General features: G+C 38.7%; 1 protein-coding gene across 2 annotated transcripts in view; it reads right to left on the reverse strand.

The window, feature by feature from the left end:
* Window positions 1-18,481, reverse strand: part of STAG1 (STAG1 cohesin complex component) — a 163,874-nt gene that overhangs the window by 104,091 nt on the left and 41,302 nt on the right. For both annotated transcript variants that reach the window (XM_058843430.1, XM_058843429.1), the window contains 2 exons: window positions 13,602-13,704; window positions 4,390-4,554 (listed from right to left, as the gene is read on the reverse strand). In XM_058843430.1, the coding sequence (XP_058699413.1) occupies window positions 4,390-4,554; window positions 13,602-13,704 (268 nt within the window). The remainder of the gene's footprint in view (window positions 1-4,389; window positions 4,555-13,601; window positions 13,705-18,481) is intronic.

Below are 18,481 nucleotides of genomic sequence, written 5' to 3' on the forward strand. Positions count from 1 at the left end.
GCAGTCATTTTGCCCAGTAAACTTTAAAGCCTGCATGCTGAAACTCCTACAGAATTTCTGAGACAATCTGGGGAAACCCTAAGTTATAATCCATCCTTCAAGCTGGAGAATACAGCAGTTAAAATACAATAAAGGACAATTAAACTAACCTTGCCTTTAACACAAAAAGCATGGGTAATACTTAATGTATGTCTGTATATTTTTAATCTTCAAAGACCTCTGATTTCAGAAATAGCTGAGGGAGACAGAGATGTGATCCAGCAAAAAACTCTTTTAGATGGAGAAAAGAAACTCAGAAAAGAGAGAGCCTTTAAGACCACTGAGAACACAGACACCACAGTGGCTCTGAGCTGCAAAAAGTCAGAGGTAGAGAGAGTACCTAAAACTCATTTTTGCCATCTTATTCCCTTTCTGCCACTGTCAGAGACAGGCTGTTGGGCTTTTGGTGCAATCCAGTTAAAGCTGCTCTGATGTTCTTAATCTCAAGGATCTATGTAAAAACACACGTAATTCCTCCTGCATAAGGTAAATATGGTTATATAATCACTCTAATCAGGAATAAGTCTGCCAGAGATGGATTTCTCAAGGCAGGGTAAGCACTGCTACAAATACAGCTTTATTTGGACAGGGAGGGAACCTCAAAGGACACAAATCCTCATGTGCCTAGATGAGCAGGTAAGAACAGTGAGGAACCCCATGTAGCTTTGATTTCTGGAAAGACAAGGAAAAACTGGTGGCACAATAAAAAAATCCATTTCAACACACTAGATACTTGGATACTTCTCTTAAAATACTTGCTGGCAATATAATGCAGCCATATTTATTCTGAACTATGTCTAATCAACACCAAGATTACCTTTTATTAGCTGAGCCTACGCAGAGGCAGCAATTTTTTATGGTTTTTTTCCTCAAAATCAGCCCCTACTCTGTAGTAAGCTGCCAACACCAACTGAGGGTGCCTGGTAATGCATGGAGTATTGCAGAGACATCAAGGCACAGATCTGTTCATGTTTTAGTACTGAACACCTGCTAGGATTACTGATGATGCATTCTCTGATGTTCAGGGGGAACAAAATCCTTTGCAGACAAGGAAGCAGAACACTTCTGCGCTCTGTTTGACTACCAGTAGTACAAACTTCACTATAGATAACTGGTCATAACTAACTCATGAGAAATTTGCAGTCTGAGTCCTAAACAAAATCTGATCTCATCACAGTTTCTTTAGTCCCTGTCATCTTAAAAGCAGGGTCAGAGACCAATGTAGAAATGTCTGCATATTTTAGCTACCAGTCAGTCTCTGCCTGGGTGGCTCAGCTGGAAGAGCAGAGGCTCACCCAAGCCTTCATTCCAACCAGCAGGCAGCTGAGCACGTGACAAATGCTGATAGAGACCATTCAGCATGTGGAGGTTCAAAGTAGGGAAATGTAGAGAATATAGCTGTCACCATAAAATGATATAACTAAAAAATAAATATATGGAAGAGATAAATGACAAAAAGCAGAAGAATATCATGTTTGACTATGAAAACAAAAATCACTGAAGAAATTCTATGAACAGCCTTAATGGAGTAACACCTGAAAATGTACCTGCAGAAAGCATGAGCAGAAGGTCATGTCACACTTCATACACAGAGAGCTGCTGACAGAACAACTTCTGAAGCACTAACTGTACAAAAGGTTACAGAGCAAATGAAAAACATTGACAACCGTCTGATACCAACTTAACATGGGCATCAAACAGATATACAGAATTCAAGCAAGACACAAGCAGCACCCCATGACAGAGGAAAAGATTTTATGCAAAGAACAACCCTGAAATTATGTATACTTCAAATACAAAAAATTTAACTGATTTTATTTCTGTGGAAGAAGCAACCAGCCTGAAGAGAAGTAATAAACAAATCCTGCTGTGAGAACAAAAATAGAGAAGCTTAGAAGAAGTGAAAATTGAATTCAGCAACAGACTTTTATGAATTGGCACCACAAAGCCAGAAAAATCTAACAACTAAAAAAAATTCTGAGAGCAAACAGCAGGAGCAGATAGACCAGAAACAAAAGCACATGATTTCTATGTAATCTCAGAATATTTCAACTGAATTTTCCTGGGTTTTCATTGCTGAAAGCAAACTTAGGAGCACTAGAACAAAAAAATTAATTATATAAGAGGGAATTACAAGTTCATACTACAGGGAAATAACTAAATATTGAGAAATAATATGTTCTGCCAAATACAAATATATGGCACTTGTTTGAAAACTGCAATATTGACAAAATTGCTAAAATTGAACAAAAAAACCTACATCAAAACTATGAAAAACAAATATGCCAAGCATTCCTAATTGTTACATCAAAATCCTAATATATTACGGAAAAACACAAGTATAAAGACACTAATAAGTTTGGTTTAAAGAACCTTGGTTTCACATGCGATGATTGTGCAAAAGTGCAAGTTAAAAAATATTAAATCACATTTTAATTGCATTCTCTTTCCTGCTGTAGGGTTTCTTTGATTTTTCAGAATATTTTTACCAACAGTAAATCTTTCAAAGGTGCTCAAGTGATGCATACTCCTGAAATTAGGGCTCAAGTAATTTATGCTTTTTTGTACCCCAGGCCTTCATATATCTCAAATACAAAAGGCTTATTCCTTTACTATTTGCATATAATCTCACCCCTGCTTAAATGGTGCTGTATACTTTTCCTCCTACCTGCAGGCTGGGCACGTTACGCTTGTGTGTGTCCTATGCATATGTGATTTGTGGATACAGGTATATGGGAATATACAGACAGACATCCACCTACACATGCATATACAAATTCTCCACTTCTAAAAACAATTTATTTCTATCTGATTTCCACAGGGTTCTTAATACAAACATGCAGACAATTATTTTTTTTTGTATTTAATCTGCAGAAGACTTGTTTCAGCATCTCTTTTGATATAGATAAAAAGTATCAAAGTCAATACCACATACACACAGAGTCATCAAATATCAAAGCAATTGCCCATTCCCTTCCATTTGGCTTCTGCAAATATCAATAACTCTAAGTCAACTATACTGTACAAAGTATATTGTATGTTCTGTACCACAGTAAAACCAGAAAATAGACTCCAGATGTTTCCTCAATTTCTGCCAAAAACAAAACTTGAAAAAGTGCTGAAAACCAAACAAAGTTGGAAGCTCTGTTGTAGGAAAAAAAAAGACATAAGGAATCCATAGCTTTCTTAGGAGTAAATTTGTTCTGTCTTCACCTTCTAGATAAGAAGGGTCAATCCTGAATAAGTGTAAACACAGAAACTATGAAGAACAAAACTTCTCATTTCCTTCCTGTGTATTACTTCTTTAAAATGACATCTCAGACTTTCCACAGATTTGAGACAGGAAATGTTCAACAACTTTCACTCATTTGAAGTATATGATGCCTCTGGGACTTAAAAGAGGCTCAGCTTTTGGCTACACCAGAAGTAATAATGAGATTGGGACTTAGCATAAATTTTCCTAATTTGTACTTTTCTCATGTTAGTCAGCATCAAAACAAGCTAACTGATACTGGCTAAGTCCTGTGTTCTTGAAATGCAAAGTAAAGGAGGTTTGCTTAAACAATCCTTCAGAGTAGGAATGACTGTCAGCTTTGCATGAGATGAAAAGTGTTCTGGGCCCATTCTTTCTCCTTTGAGTATCAAAACCAAGAGCTGCAGCACAGCAGCTTACTAAAACCACACAACACTGTCAAAACCAATCCTCTGTGCAGGGTCTTGAGGTGTGACTCACCTGGCCCCACACATCCTGTATAGACCTCTGACCTGATCAAAACATAAGCGGATAAGAAACATTTCTAGAGGCAACTAGGATGATCTTACTTATTATACAATGAAAAATTTGCCTTCAGAATGTGTCAGTGTTTTCCCTCAGACCCAGTGGAAGTCTAGGGAAATAGTTTAGCCTTTACCTACTGTCCTGATGGGGACAGCAGGAATGCAAGTTCCGGTGCAAAGGGCTCCAAACTGCTTGTGTGAGCAGGTATTCTTGAAAAAACAAGTGAACAAAAAAGGCCTGGGTTCATCATTATTTTCATATACTTTTTTCCCATATAAAGCTTGCTACAGGATATACTTTAATGAACTTCTTATTATCAACAGATATTTTTAACTTCAGAGTAATGAATCAACAATGGAGAATTTGAAACACATGGATTTCTGACAGGTCTCTTGTTCTTCAGCAGGATACAGCCCTCAATCAGAACCCACTCAGTCCTGTACTTTATCATATGCAGTCTGTTGGACCAATGCAGTCATGAGAAAATACTACTGTTTACAAAAGCACAGCTTTGACTGGGCTCCAGTCAGAATACACTGAATTGTGAGGAGGAACACAAGTAGACATTTTACCTGCATAGCACTCTTTCCCAGCTTAACCACCTCAAACAAAGTGACAGGGTCCCCTTCTCCATTCTGCTGCGGGTGGCCATTGGCTCTCCCACGACTTGCTCCTCGAGCTCCAGCGTCGGAACGCCCCTTGTCCGCTGGAGACTTCCGGGGTTTCTTAGTGGCAGACTGGGCAAAGAAAACCAGCAGAGTGAAAGTTTATTACAGCAACATCTGAAATCACCCAGCATTTCTTTATAAATGATCCATAAACATTACAACCTTACACCCTCACACACATTTATACACACAAAGATCACAGGATGAGCCAGGTTGGAAGGCATCTCCAGAGGTCTCCAGCCTGACCTCCTGCTCAAAGCAGGGTCAGCTAGGAAAATCAACCAGGCTGCACAGGACTTTATCCAGTCATGTACATAAAATTTTATTTATCAGTAGTTGTTGAGGGACTATTTAAAAGCCACTGCCACACCAACATAAGTAGTGGTCACCCCAAGACACTGATGGACTCCCAATGCTGGAGCTCATGTCAGTCCCCATGTGAGTCTTACACAAGACAGACATTGAGAATAACTGGTGATCTTAACTAATGAGCTAAGACAGTAAGTTATTAAAAATACATTTGCCACATTAATTTTCTGTATTTTCATTTTCATACAGCTTTTATAAGAAACTGTGTACATAGTCAGCTCTTCAACTCAAATCACCAAATTTGTACAGCCAGATTTCGTAGATCACCATAACAGCCTCTTGCTTCAAAATTTTGAGTTAAAATGTTTTCCCTTTGAGTTTAAATTATTTAATGTAAATTTTCTCTACATTCTTCAAGGTTTTAATCAGGTGGTATAGACACCGTCTGTTAAGACTCACCTACTGAACAGTTTGCTCTAAATTTAAGTCACTTGTGAAACAGAAACAAAAAAAAATTCTGGGGAAAATAACATCAGATTTCTTACTTTCATATTCTATTCTTTCTCCCTACCATGAGGCAAACAAAAGCAAAATCTGCTGTTTCCCACAGAACAATGAAGCTATTGTGAGGAATTATATTAAAGAAAACAACACACAAACAACTCAAAAATTAAATCTTGGACAATATCCTTATGACACCGTTTTACTCAGGTATATTGTCCGCTGAGTTTCTATTAATGCTTTTAGTAAAGAACACAAAGTCAACATTTTCGGTTGCATATTAAGAATGTCTCAATGTCTCAAGACACATTGAGAATTCTACTGCAGAGGAAAGGAATCTAATTTCTGGCAGAGAGCTGCCAGAAGACAGCCCTGCAAGTCCAGCTTCCCTCATGCTTTAAGAGGGATCCCTGCCTTAAAAGAAGTGGGGCCAGAGGGGTGAAGCAAAGGGCAAGGTAGAGCACAACCACCTTTTGCAAATATTCAATTAAGGGCTTGCATAGAAATGCAAGCCAGAAAGCTTAAAATAATGGTACAATCTCTGTGAAGTTTTCTGGATAACATTTGCACTTAGGATCAAAAGAGTATCTCCCTCAATGAATTTTTAAATATGTGCAAAGCTCCCGGTAACAGCAAGAATATTATCAACATACAACATGTTTAAGTACTACTGAGCTTGAAAGATATGTGATCACTATTTATTAAAATGGGAAAGAATTAGAAGTAAATTGACTCCTTTGAGATATATAACCCATACACTTACTCCATCTGGGAGACAGTAAGCATTTCACCTAGCTACAAGAACTGCTAAATGAAAGCTTGAATGCAAACTCCCTCTACAGAAACTAATGCAAGCCCCCTCTACACTCAGTTTTTCTCAATGTGTAATTGAAAGAGGCATTAAACACTGCAAGGATGAAGGGAAAGGCAGTAAGAGATGGATGTGACACTCACATATCCAAAGCTACCTTGTTAATGAAAGCAATGTGAAAAGGCACCTGTGTGAGTACCTGAGCATGAGTACTACAGACACAGGTTCAAAATGTGCAATCACTAGGCATATAAATGCCTAGTTTAAATTCTCTTTGTCAGGTATCCTGGGAAAAGGGAGGTGCTTTGACCACGGCTCCTTGTCTGAATTGGAAGGGCAAGATCACCACCGAGCCCTCGGAAGAGGTACAGAAATAACTGACAGGTGTACTTCTGACAAATTACTGGATAAAGCCAGATTCTTCAAGTAAATACCTTAATATCCTGCCCTTGAATTAACACCAGATGTATTACTGAATCTACTTAAATAAAATTTCTCTCTGGTGTAGGTTTTCTTTTGGCAATGAGAACATCTCTCAGAGTGGAGAAAAATCTTGCATATAACAAAACCCATTGTGTATCCAAGCTGGGGTAGCAAAATCCAGATGCAGGATCTGTATTGAGTCCTGCCTCTAGAGACAAAACAAGTAGACAAGATGCTCCACTCAACACTGAAGAAAGTCCAAAACGTGAATTTTCTGAGCTAGGAAAGGATTAACATTGTCTTCAGGTGGGGTGGAAAGGCACTAGTGAAAGGACATCCACCCTCCAGCACTTCCACCCAGCAGGCATCTGGCAGGAAGCTCAAGTTCAGTCTCACTCCAGAGTGTGAATATGAAAGAAAGTCATATATAGGCCCTCTACCAACTGTTTGGTGCTCTAAAGTTTTGCAAGCACAAAGTACATGGCATTCCTTGGTCATTAACACACAATATTACAATGCAGTTGTCAAACATTATTTGCACATAATGTCTCTGAATTTACATCAAGAAACTTTGTAGACCATGTTGACAGGTTTGAGCTTCATACAGGTTCCTCCCTCTGAGCACAAAGTTCAGTAGGAAATGCTACTTCAAAGAGACCAAATAGCCACTGGAATCATCTCCCCAGGGAATCTGGAGGCTCATCAACATTGGATAATTCAGATTCAGCTGGACAGGCTGCTAGGGCATCTTTCCTAGATTGTGTTTTCGCCAGACAAGGTTGAACCAATGATCTGTGAGGTCCCTTCCAACCTGGTATTCTATGATTCTATCCCAGGGTGGAGACATCCTCCACCACCACCGGAGCAAGTGAAGGAAAAGGCAGGACTGGTACATCCGCAGAAACACAGAGAAGACTCGTTCATGGTACAGAACATCTGTGGTGTATCTCCAAAGGCAGGGTGCTCTTGGAAGTAGAAGTTGCAAAAGCTACAAATCTAAGAATTATGTTTGTTTTTGAGGATGACAGGCACAGGTAACGGTGCATCCCAGAAAAGAGACACATACACTCAGAGGAAAGGGTGATCCTTCTGCAAAAAAAAAACCAAAACCAGAACCCATTCTCTAACACCATGAAGAGATTCCACACAGAAACAGACCTGCTTGAGGCAGTCCCAGTAAACCTGTCAGACTATCACTGACAGCTCTAAAATGAAATGTTTAATAAGATCAGAGTGAAAATGTAGCAGGTCTCCTCCCCCGGATCCACCTAATGCTCAACAAGACACAGGAAAAACAGAATCTCTGAGTCCTAACAGGAACAAAAATCATTATTATTGCACACCATTTTATAGCTTTCAGCCAGAAAGTTCCCCCCTGAAGTGGGGGAATTAGGACTGACAAAGGGAAGGATAAAGCAGCGTGACAAGGTAAGAATGCTTGAGGCTTTTTAATCACACCCCCCAAAAAAAAGCTGCATGGAGCTGAGAGGCTGCAGCAGTTGCATTTGTGATTTCACTCCAAAACCCAGGACAGCTTGGCTGGTGTGATATCAAAATGAAACAGAAATTACTGATGATTTTTGAAATCTGTGATAACAAAAGCCTAGAATTTATATACACCAGCATTAGGAAATTCAGAAGTTCCAGAATATGCCACAGAAGCAACAACCAAAAATGGCCATATTGATTGTCACATACCTTACCTGTTGCTTTAAGGCTTCAACAGATGCAAACAGGAAACAAAACACTCACCTTGACTGCAATTAAACTAGAATGATGACGGTTCAAGATTTTCTAACAAATTAGCTACACAATACTTTTCCTTTTATGACTTTAAAATTACCAAGAAGAAAATAAACTTACCCACATTTGTAAAATCAAGTAATACAGTGAAAATTAATTCACACACTACCAAAAAAAAAGTGAAGGTGGCTTGACGTTTTACATTAACATTCCCCAAGTTGATGTGATGCACTTCAGGAAGAAATAAAGTCCTAGAGTCAGTAACTTCACTTAACACACCACCTGGAAACAATGACCTGTATGTGCATTTACACTGGCAGTCATTTAGAGGAATAAATATCCCATTTCCCAGGGAAGGTGGAAGAAGCTTTGTAACCTCCATTTGAATAAGACTGAAGAACTTGCCTCTCCAAGGCACCAGCCCCTCAAGAGGCTCTGTGTTACAGGCCTGTGTTAAGCAGAAGAGTAATGCCTGAGGTCTTCATGAATTAATTCTGATTAAAAAAAGACTGCGACACATCTCATACCATCATCACGGTTATCTAGGGAGAAGGTTCTTGGATTCCAACAGTCCTGTGGACTGTTTTGGTCATAGAAACAAACAAGGTGCTACCTGTGAAAAGTTTCATCCTACAAATAAAGACAGGCGCATGTCCCCTAACACCCAGTGCATCCAGAGCTGCTTCAGCTGCAGCCCTTGCAGTTTAGGATGAAAAAAGTAGGAGTGTTGGGGAGTGGTGGTGCTATTTTTCACCCTTATTTAAAAATCTATCAAGAGTTCTAAAAGTCATCTTAAAGAATCAAGAGAGTACACTATAAATGCTTGAATAATTTCAATTCCTCTAGCTGAGGCATTTAGTACCAAAAAAAGATTTCTTTCCACAGAAAAATTAAGAGTAGATTGCCAAAAATACAAGAACCATCCTATCAAAAGCTTAAAAAGAAAACTAATTCTACAGGTAACAGGATAGAAAAGTCTTCACAAAGATGCTACAGATGCACTGCATTTCTACTGAACTACAGACTTCCTTCATTTGTAAGGGACAGACCTAAACCACCAGGCAGCAGGCAAGCTGAAACAGGACACTGATGTAAGTCACACCAACCACAAACCTCCACTGCTATGAAAAGAAATTCTTCTAAGAGGATTCCTCTCTGTTATTAATCAGGACACGTATGACTTGGAACTAGAAGCAAAACTCAATCCCCTGCTGTATCTAACATCTATACTGCAAGATAAAATAAGACCAGGAATCTGCTGCAAAATTAAAATTTCCAATATGAATGCGAAGATAAGGCACTGTGGTCTGTCTCCTCCATACCAAAATCTACAAAAGGACCTGAAAGCAAAATTGTACAGGCTTTTCTGGGGACAAAAGCATCAGAAGTGCCTTGTTTCATCTTGTTTTAAGTGACTCTGAGTATGGATGAGAGAGAAACCAGCAGAGATCTCCAAATTGCCACCTCTGGAACAGACAAACTGATGTTTCTCCCTGTACTCTGAATTAGAGATTAGAACTGTCTACTCCTACCTCAAATCTGAAACACAGCCAGGGATCTTTCTCACTGCCTCAACCTCCAGCAGCTGAGGTTTAAGCCAGGCTGTTCTGAGCTCCTGGGAAAGTGAGGCTGAGCAGCTTAAAATAAAGCATGCCAACAATGCTGAACAAAGTGTTGATCCAAAAGAGGAGACAAAAAAGGATGGGTAAATAACTGATCTGAGCCTGAGCTCACTGATGTGAATACTACGCTGCATCATAAGCCCTTGTGCTTTCAAATCCCCTAGAACAGGAGAGCACATCCATACCCATGTATTTCAATAATGTAGCAGGCAGAGAGGGCAATTTGGCCAGTATTACTCAGGAGCTTCAAGGAGAGGACTGTTAGAATTCACTCCTTAAATAGATCCCCAGAATTCATTTAAATACATACCGAGATGGTATCACAAACGTGCACCACAATATCCTACTGGCTGGACAGGTTCAGCTCTTGGCCAGTCACTCCATGGGCATCTGCTCTAGGAGACTCAGTGCTTAGGAGGGTACTTGGCCAATAGCCAGCCCCAGCCACTAGAGCAGCCCCTGCTAAACTCACAGCAAGGGCAGGGAATTCCAAACAGTCAGGTTTGATTCTGAGAGCTATTCTGCAAGACCAATGCACTTAATCTATTTGCAAATTGACTCTCTAGACTACTCAGTCAAGTACTCATTAGAACAGTGTATAGAAGTGAAGGGGCTACTTAAACAGCAGTGCTTTAGAATGGAATGACTTGGATTGAACAGAAATCCTAAAAATCAACTAGCTCCAAGTGTTTTAGAAAGTAAAGGCACCCCCAAAGCATTACAGTTCTTTATGAACTGAAGAGGTATTTGCTACAAAAGAAGTTTTTCATAAGCACCATCTTCCTACAAAGGTCTCAAATCAGCAGAGGATGTCTTTCTTTGGAAAACAATCTGGAAAAATCCTCTTGTAGTACTGTATCTTTCTGATAAAATGTCAAGTCCATTCTGTGACACTCAGCAGAAACCTGTTTAAAATACATACATATATTTGATGGAATACATTCCATGCAGCTCTGTAATAGGATCATGCAGCACAAAGTAAAGTCCCTTTCCAAAAGAGGTCAGTATGTTTATGGCAGATGTGCCACTGTAGCTGTGGTGGCCTAAGGACTTCAACAAATCGGCATTTACAGGAAGAGATTAAATCTTATTAGAGCATATTTTAGTTAGAAAAAATTCCCAGCCACAGAAATCAGAAGAGCCTTTGGGCTACCCTCTTTAGGTCTATAACAGAAATTAAAATCATCTAAGCTAAATCTCAGTTATGAAAAACATTTCTGAACTTAACTAAACCTTTCAATCTGTTTCACATCTGGCAGTAAAGGTAGGTAGTACCTGTGAGGGAAACAAAAACTACAGTAGTGAAGAGTCAGGGGTGGGGGGTGGGAATGTCACAGCTGCACCTCCTGTAAGAACCAGGCAGTTCTCCTGAGGGAAGTGACTGGGTTAGCAACATGGTTTGCTAAAGCAATACAATTACCAAGTCCCTGGCTCTTAACATCAAATAATGCTGTAAATTCAATTGCCTAGATTAGCCTTTCCAAGGTTTTTGCATTTCTCCTCTAGACATTAGACATTGAGTGACTTTTTGCTTTAGGAGCTCTTTTTTTTTTTTTTTTTGGTAGAAGAATCAAAGGAGAAATTTATCATGAAGTAAAATGGAATAGGCACCTAAGAGAAGCTGTGCAGTCTCCAGCCTTGGCAGTTTTCAAAATCAAACTGGAAAAGCCATGAGCAATGTGGTCTGATCCCAAAGCTGCCCCACTCTGACTAGGAGGTTGCAGTGAGATCTGCTGAGTCCCATTCCATAAATGACCATGTTGTTTTTCTTCTCTGAAACTCTTCCAGTCCTAATATATGCTTTCCTGAGATTTTGGGATGGAGGTCAAAAGGGAAAGAAAAAGTAGAAGTGAGAAAATTCTTCCAAATTTTGACAAGCAACAGTTTTATAAAGGACACTGTATTTGTTTCATTCTCTATTTTCTTCCTCTAAGTTTTAAGACTGGATTTGGGGTTTTTTGACTCCTCTTGAGCGTTAAGATGAAGCCTCCACAGAATCTCTCTTGATAACCCTAAGGTCTTGCAGCAGCAAGCAGCTCACAGCCCATCACTTCGTGAATGAAGCAATGGCTGCTTCCTCTGCACGTTCATCACATGACAATCATACATACCTAATGAGCCTGGAGTTGTTCTAAGCAAAATGAGCAATTCCTCCCTTAGAAACCTGATAGCAGGACCAGCAGAGTGCTTCAGTAAATGTTCCCATAGGAGCTACTAATAAACTGAAGCAGAGGAATGAGAAATGCTTTTTGTAACATTCACCTTTCCCTTCCAGTGAGTGTGGGCTGGGTACATAATACCCCTAGTGTTGCTACAACCCCAATTCCTATATTGTGACAACATTCTGGGTTAGCAATCAGGTTGCTTTTTTTAATTAGAGCTACAAAACCCCATAGATTTGCTAATGAAGTATTCATAAGATAATTTTTCATTTTATCCTTTGCTTACAAGCTATGTAAACAGATAAGCTGCTCTCCTTAAACACTTAAGGCTTGCTCTGAAGAGGCTTCATGTTCATGAGCAAATCCATTTATCTGATGAAGAATACATGCATCATAGGAAAGTGTTCAAAAGCTTTCAGAAAGGAAGACAACATGCCTAGAAAAGACCAGGATTTAAAATGTTGGCACCCTGACTAAGTCCAGAGACTGTGATGCAAAATTGAAAACCAACCGTAAAGAGGAATTTGCTCCAGGTTGGCCAGCATGCCTGAGGAACACATGGATCTGTCCATTCTTACAGCCTCACCAAGCCCATGGTTTGAGATAAGCCTTAGGATCAAAGCCCTCAGGGTTAAAAAAAAAAAAATCTTCATCTACTAGTGCTATATAGATGGCACATTCATATTGTGACTTTATTCATAGAGCAACAATAAGAGGTGAATCAAACAAACACAGAGAAGCTCCCACCAAGTCTTACTCTGTGTACTTCAAGCGATACAGCCAAAAGAACCAAACTGATATCTTCAAGAACAAAGATGAAGGACAACATGACACACAGAACTTTCCCTTTATTTTCCAATAAATTGGCTATTTTATAAAATAAATGAAAATAAGAGAGAAAGCCTCCCTAATACCCTGTGTAATAGAGAACTGTTTCTGTATGTTCCTACTGATAGGCCAGCAGGGACAAAGACAACCTTATCACCTACTGCATTATGCCAGAGGATTCGTTGAAGAGCTCCCATTCTGTAAGTAGAATGCAGTGCATGTCAATCACATGACTTCTAAAATAGATTTTCTCAGGAATCTAGTAAATATCATGCTGCAATTCTTCTATTCACATTAAAATATTATCAGTAATAAAAAGATGGCTCAAATGGCATTTGTCACTTAAAGTCCATTACAACTTTCAAGAAGAAAGTGGCCGTACTTACTGAAGTTATTCTCATATCTGCAAGAATGTTGTAACAACAGTAATAACAAAACTGTATTGTTCATGAAAGCAGAAGAAAAATTAATAGCTATTATGAGATCATTTTTATGCCCTTTTTTAAACACTCCAAACATTGTTTGCACATCAATTTGATAAATATTTCATACTACAAGTCTTCATGAAGTCTGACATAGGACTCATTAAAAGCCTATTTATGTGACCACAAGATGATCAGATGAAAAACGAATCTGCAGTCAATTATAAATAGATGCATAACAAAACAAAAATAAATTACATAGATGTATAACAAAAGCAAAACAAATTACACATACTGGAGGCCTGCCAGGACGGCCCCTTTTTCTTTTTCCTTTGACTTCTGCATCTTCAAGCTCACTGCCAGCATCTGAATGTGCAGTAGTTTCGTTTGTAGAATCCCTAGGGGGGGAAAACATTAGATAAATTCAAATTATTTGAAATCAACAAGTAATCTGTAACTGACCAATTAAATACTTAGTCCTGAGCCAGAAAACAAATAACAAAAAAAAGTCGGCATTGAAAGGCTTTCCCCATTTATTCTGCAAACCAAGGACAGAGCATTGTTATCCCTGGCAAAAGGCCTTCCCTTTTCATTGGCTGCAATGTCATTTTATTGAATGGAATTCCTTAAATTAATTTTCATTTGAAAACATGTTACACTTCAAAACTGGCTACATTACCCAGCATATGCTCAATTCATCAATCCCACAATGTATTCACTACCAAGAACTTCCTTTTATTCTTTGTAGCTGCTTCTGAGCTGCTCTCAAGGCCCCAAGAGTAATGTGGAGTCCAATCCAGCTGTCTCATCATTAGCAAAGTTATACAAGGCTCCACACAGCTTACACCACGCTCTCACACCCCAAGACTAGGGGCATGGGCAGCTGTTAATAAAGAGGATTCGTGCTGACTGTGAGGCCCAAACCCAAAAACTCCCTTTGATCTGAAGACATTTATAATTTTTGCAGTTAGAAAAATATTTTCGCTTGTACAATGGAAAAGCTTTGACATTGTTCAACTCCTATTAGCAGAGAAGCCCGAACAATAATTTCTCATTTGTTTCCATTTCCGAGTTAAGATCATGGTAAGAAAAAATAAAATTCCTCTGATTTTCACAACCCCTCCCAGTCAGATGCAGAGGTACTCCTCTGCCTTCCAAATAGATGAGGATGCTTGAAGAAACTCACATTTTAATTGATCTTTTGAGGCATTATATCTTACCCAAGAGCAGTTCACATGCAAAACCCCACTTGTTACTGGTGGGCTTTAATTTTACTGTGCATGACCACCAGTGCACCAGATATCTAAAAAATTTCATTTACAACTAATAATGTCCTAGATTACTCAACGATGGGTCAAGTGTAGTTATAACCATAGACTTTAAATCCAAAATAATTTCATTGAAGTGAAAAGAGTTCAGTTGCTGTACAACCTGTGCAAAGGGAAGGTGAAAACCAGACTTATTCCATATTTAACAGAGCTTCAAACATCAATGGCAGCATTAGTGATCTGCTCTAGAGAAACTGAGAAACTCCAGCAAGCCAAGATCAACACAGATCTTCCAGGTTGTCTGGGGATTATTTTGTATTTTGCTCTAGAGATCGGGAATACTTCACAGATTTGTTGTATCACCAAGAAAGCTGTTTAACAATGCAGAAAGATATCACTGTATCAGAACTGGGAATGTTCTCATACTCCTCTTTACTGAAATTACTGTATTGCCTAGGTCTGCTGTCACTTAAATAATTCTGCAGAACTATGATGAATTTCTAATATTAAGACATTGATTTCCTACCTTTTCCTACTTGCAAGCAGAAAAACATCAAGGGGTCCACAGAATCTTTTACAAAAGCCAGAATGCAGAACATGTATGAATCTCTTTTACTGAAAGTAACTTCAGTGGATTATCTCTAAATACTCTACACATCCCAGAAAATCAGGCACCCTAGATGAAAAACCACTATTCAAGTGCATTTGAGTTCACAAATTACATGCTTGTAATGCAGTACCTCTACAAAATATTGAAAATGCAGCTTTGTTGTGATACAATTGAAAAGAAGCTTTTTCACTTCATAAAATATGAAATTTGAAAAACTTAGTATCAAGCTGTGTATTTGGAAAAACACACAAAAATATAAAAATACTAAAATCAAATAAAAGGTACCCCAAACAGAGTTCAAAATTGTTTGGTAGATTAGGGCCACAGCAGAGAAAAGCAATGCAGTAACTACAGCTGAAGACATGCTTATGCAGATGGATGTATCTAGCCTTTACTCAAATACCTCGTCACACTGCAAGTCAATTTGACAAAAATGTACATTGGTTCACAATGGCAATTTTAATAGATTCTGAATATAAAAGTAAGGAACCCCATAAAAAATATTTGTTCCCTTCTGTTGCTGGAGAGAAATTAAAACCATTCTCTATTGCTCCCTCTAAAAAAAAAAAAAACAATTTTTTTCTCTCTGGTCTGCTCAGATCCTTACTGGAAAAGTTTCAGGCATGGTGTGTCTATCTAAACAATACCCACACTACTGGGGAAATCTGTGCTTTGCTAGCTTTTAAACTTGCACCCCTAGGATCATCAGGATAAAAATTTCTATTAAAAACAGATTCAGCAATCCTCCTAGGCAAACAGCTCAAACCCTTCCCTTGAAACACCAGAGCTATATAAATAAATTACACTCTACTACTACTTCACATGCATCTACTCCACAGAGAATTTGACTTTCCTATACAGCCTCAGTCTGGTCTAGCACAACCTGCAAATAAATTTGTCTATTTAGTTCTGGAAATTTCAAATCTTTCCAAATACTGCATATGAAAGAAACAGTTATCAACCACCTTCTATTCTTTGCCTTAAACAGATTTGCCTTAAACATAATTTTCTATTTTTCTGATAAAATTTCTCAAATTTGCCGGAAGCCTCTTTGGCCAGTTCCCTTTTTAGGAAAAGCTCAATAAATTAGTACTAAGGGTGAGATTCATCTAATCTAAATTAGAAACATATGCAATGCAGAAAATCTTAATGTACAAGATACCTCACGCTAAGGTCAGTGTTGAAAACTGGTCAGACAGTTTAAGTCTTATAAATTTTGTTTTCTCTCCACTGATAATAAGGTGATCAAGACAAGCAGCTTGAATATAAATGTTTCAAATTAAACTAAACAAAACTCACCCTAACAACATGTGAGGAAGAAAGGAAACATCTTTCCAGCAAAGAATATATGTAAGCAGCAAGAGGAAAACACCAAAAACTAGATTCCCTTCAGTCCTCACGTTATTTGGAGTAAGGAGACAGGATCAAAGACAACCTGCAGTCTTTAGCTGGTTTCATATGAAAATAAATGTAATTTCAAGCAGCAAGGAATTCTGTTTGAATCAACCAACTCCTACACGAAAAGGCCCTTCCAGTGTGGCTGTGAGCCCCTTCAGTTTGGGAGGTAGTGCCTCTTGCTTCTGTCCCAGCCTTGCAGTTGCTCTGGGTACACACATGCCCCTTTTTCTCTTATTTCTGAACTCAGAGCAGCAGTACAGCATCTCCTAACTGCCTGCAGTTCTGACAGTTTGTAACACTCAGTGAGAGAAGCAGCTGGCCAGCATCCATCTCCCTCATTCCCTACACATCTTACAGAACTGTTAAGAAGTAATTTATCTGGTGGCAGTTATCCACGTCTTAATAGACCAGAATTATCCTGTCCTCATTCCACGTGTGTGTGACTAGGCACCTGAGGGGGAAACTTTGGCTTAGTCATAATTTATCCTTCCTGAAGCTGTTGGAGGGAAAATAATCTGGGCCTAAGGAAACCTGCCTCATCTAAGGAGAGGTGGAAGTGCCTAAAGCTAAACCTTTCCTCTCTTAAGACTCCTTTGAAATGACAGGGACATGAGAGAATTTGACAGAGGTGGGGGGGAACCTACAAGATAGGGGTGAGCAGAGCAAAGGAGACAAGTGATAAGCTTTTTTCAGGGCTCAGGTATACTCTGCTTTGCTTTCTGGTTTCTGTGGTGACTAAAGCATCCTAGAAAAGTGCAGCAACTCCAGAATCCCTTCTAAAAACTCCAGATATTATTCTAGAGTTATAATTACTAATCCTTGACACTATCCATGTTAATGAAAAGTTAACAGATCACTGGGCAGCCCTTGACCACGTCATGCTTCTGAAAAATATGTTTCCATTAACACAGTAAATTTCACGTCTCTGTAAAACAAACTAAAATTAATTTACCTTTCTTCTACTATTCCACAAAGCCCTAGTTATAGAGTTTATAGATCATGCCCCTTTAAAAACATACCACAGCAAAAACCTGTGTTTATGGATGGTTTTGTAAAAAAAAAAGAAACCAAAACACTTCGTAAGTTTTTATCTCTGTTTGCTGAGGGGCTCACATTCTGGCAGAGATAAATTCAGTAATTGCTACCACCAGATTCAGCCTTGTGAAAAAAAGCATTCATGAAGAAAAATGGCTAAATGCACAGGCTCATGAATCATGGACGAATCAGTTCTCATGGTCGATTTTCAAAAAATCTAAGGAGCAAATATGAGCCATGTCATTGAGAGAAGATTCACACCTGTCACACAGATCAAATACACCAGATGTTTTCTCCAAGCATCTGAAACACCAGTAAGTGAAATCCTGTCTTTACTGCGTTCTGAAGCCACTTCTATGAATCTAGAAAGGTTAAAGATTCTCCTTTCATGTTCCCTCGACAAATAATAATTTGGGAGAGAATATATAATATGGTCCTAAGCAATGTATATTAACATATCAAGTTGGCTTTAGCATTGTTTCTTTAAAGAGGATAGCCAAAAAGATTACAAAAAAGAAGTAGAAATTAAGGACAGGAATGGGAGATTATATAATCCTTCAAATAATTAATTTAAGAGCTAGAAAAACCTTGGTTTTCTGTGTTGAACTGGACTGTGTCTTCCCGTATCTGTAAATGTGTGAAGCTAATACCCCCTAGCCCAAAAATTGTTTCAGGTTTCCTCAGCCTTAGCCAGCGCTCTTCCTGATGAAAGCCTGGCTGGGACCTTCTGAATTAGAATTTATCACTTCCTTTGATACTTCATCCACACTAGCCAATGTTCTTTCTGAGCCCTCAGGAGAGACCCAAAACTTTTATGTGCAAATTATGCTGAGTTTTGTGTAAATTGAAAGACCTCCTCTTATT

This window comes from Poecile atricapillus, chromosome 8, assembly GCF_030490865.1.
Source record: "Poecile atricapillus isolate bPoeAtr1 chromosome 8, bPoeAtr1.hap1, whole genome shotgun sequence".
Lineage (NCBI taxonomy): Eukaryota > Metazoa > Chordata > Aves > Passeriformes > Paridae > Poecile > Poecile atricapillus.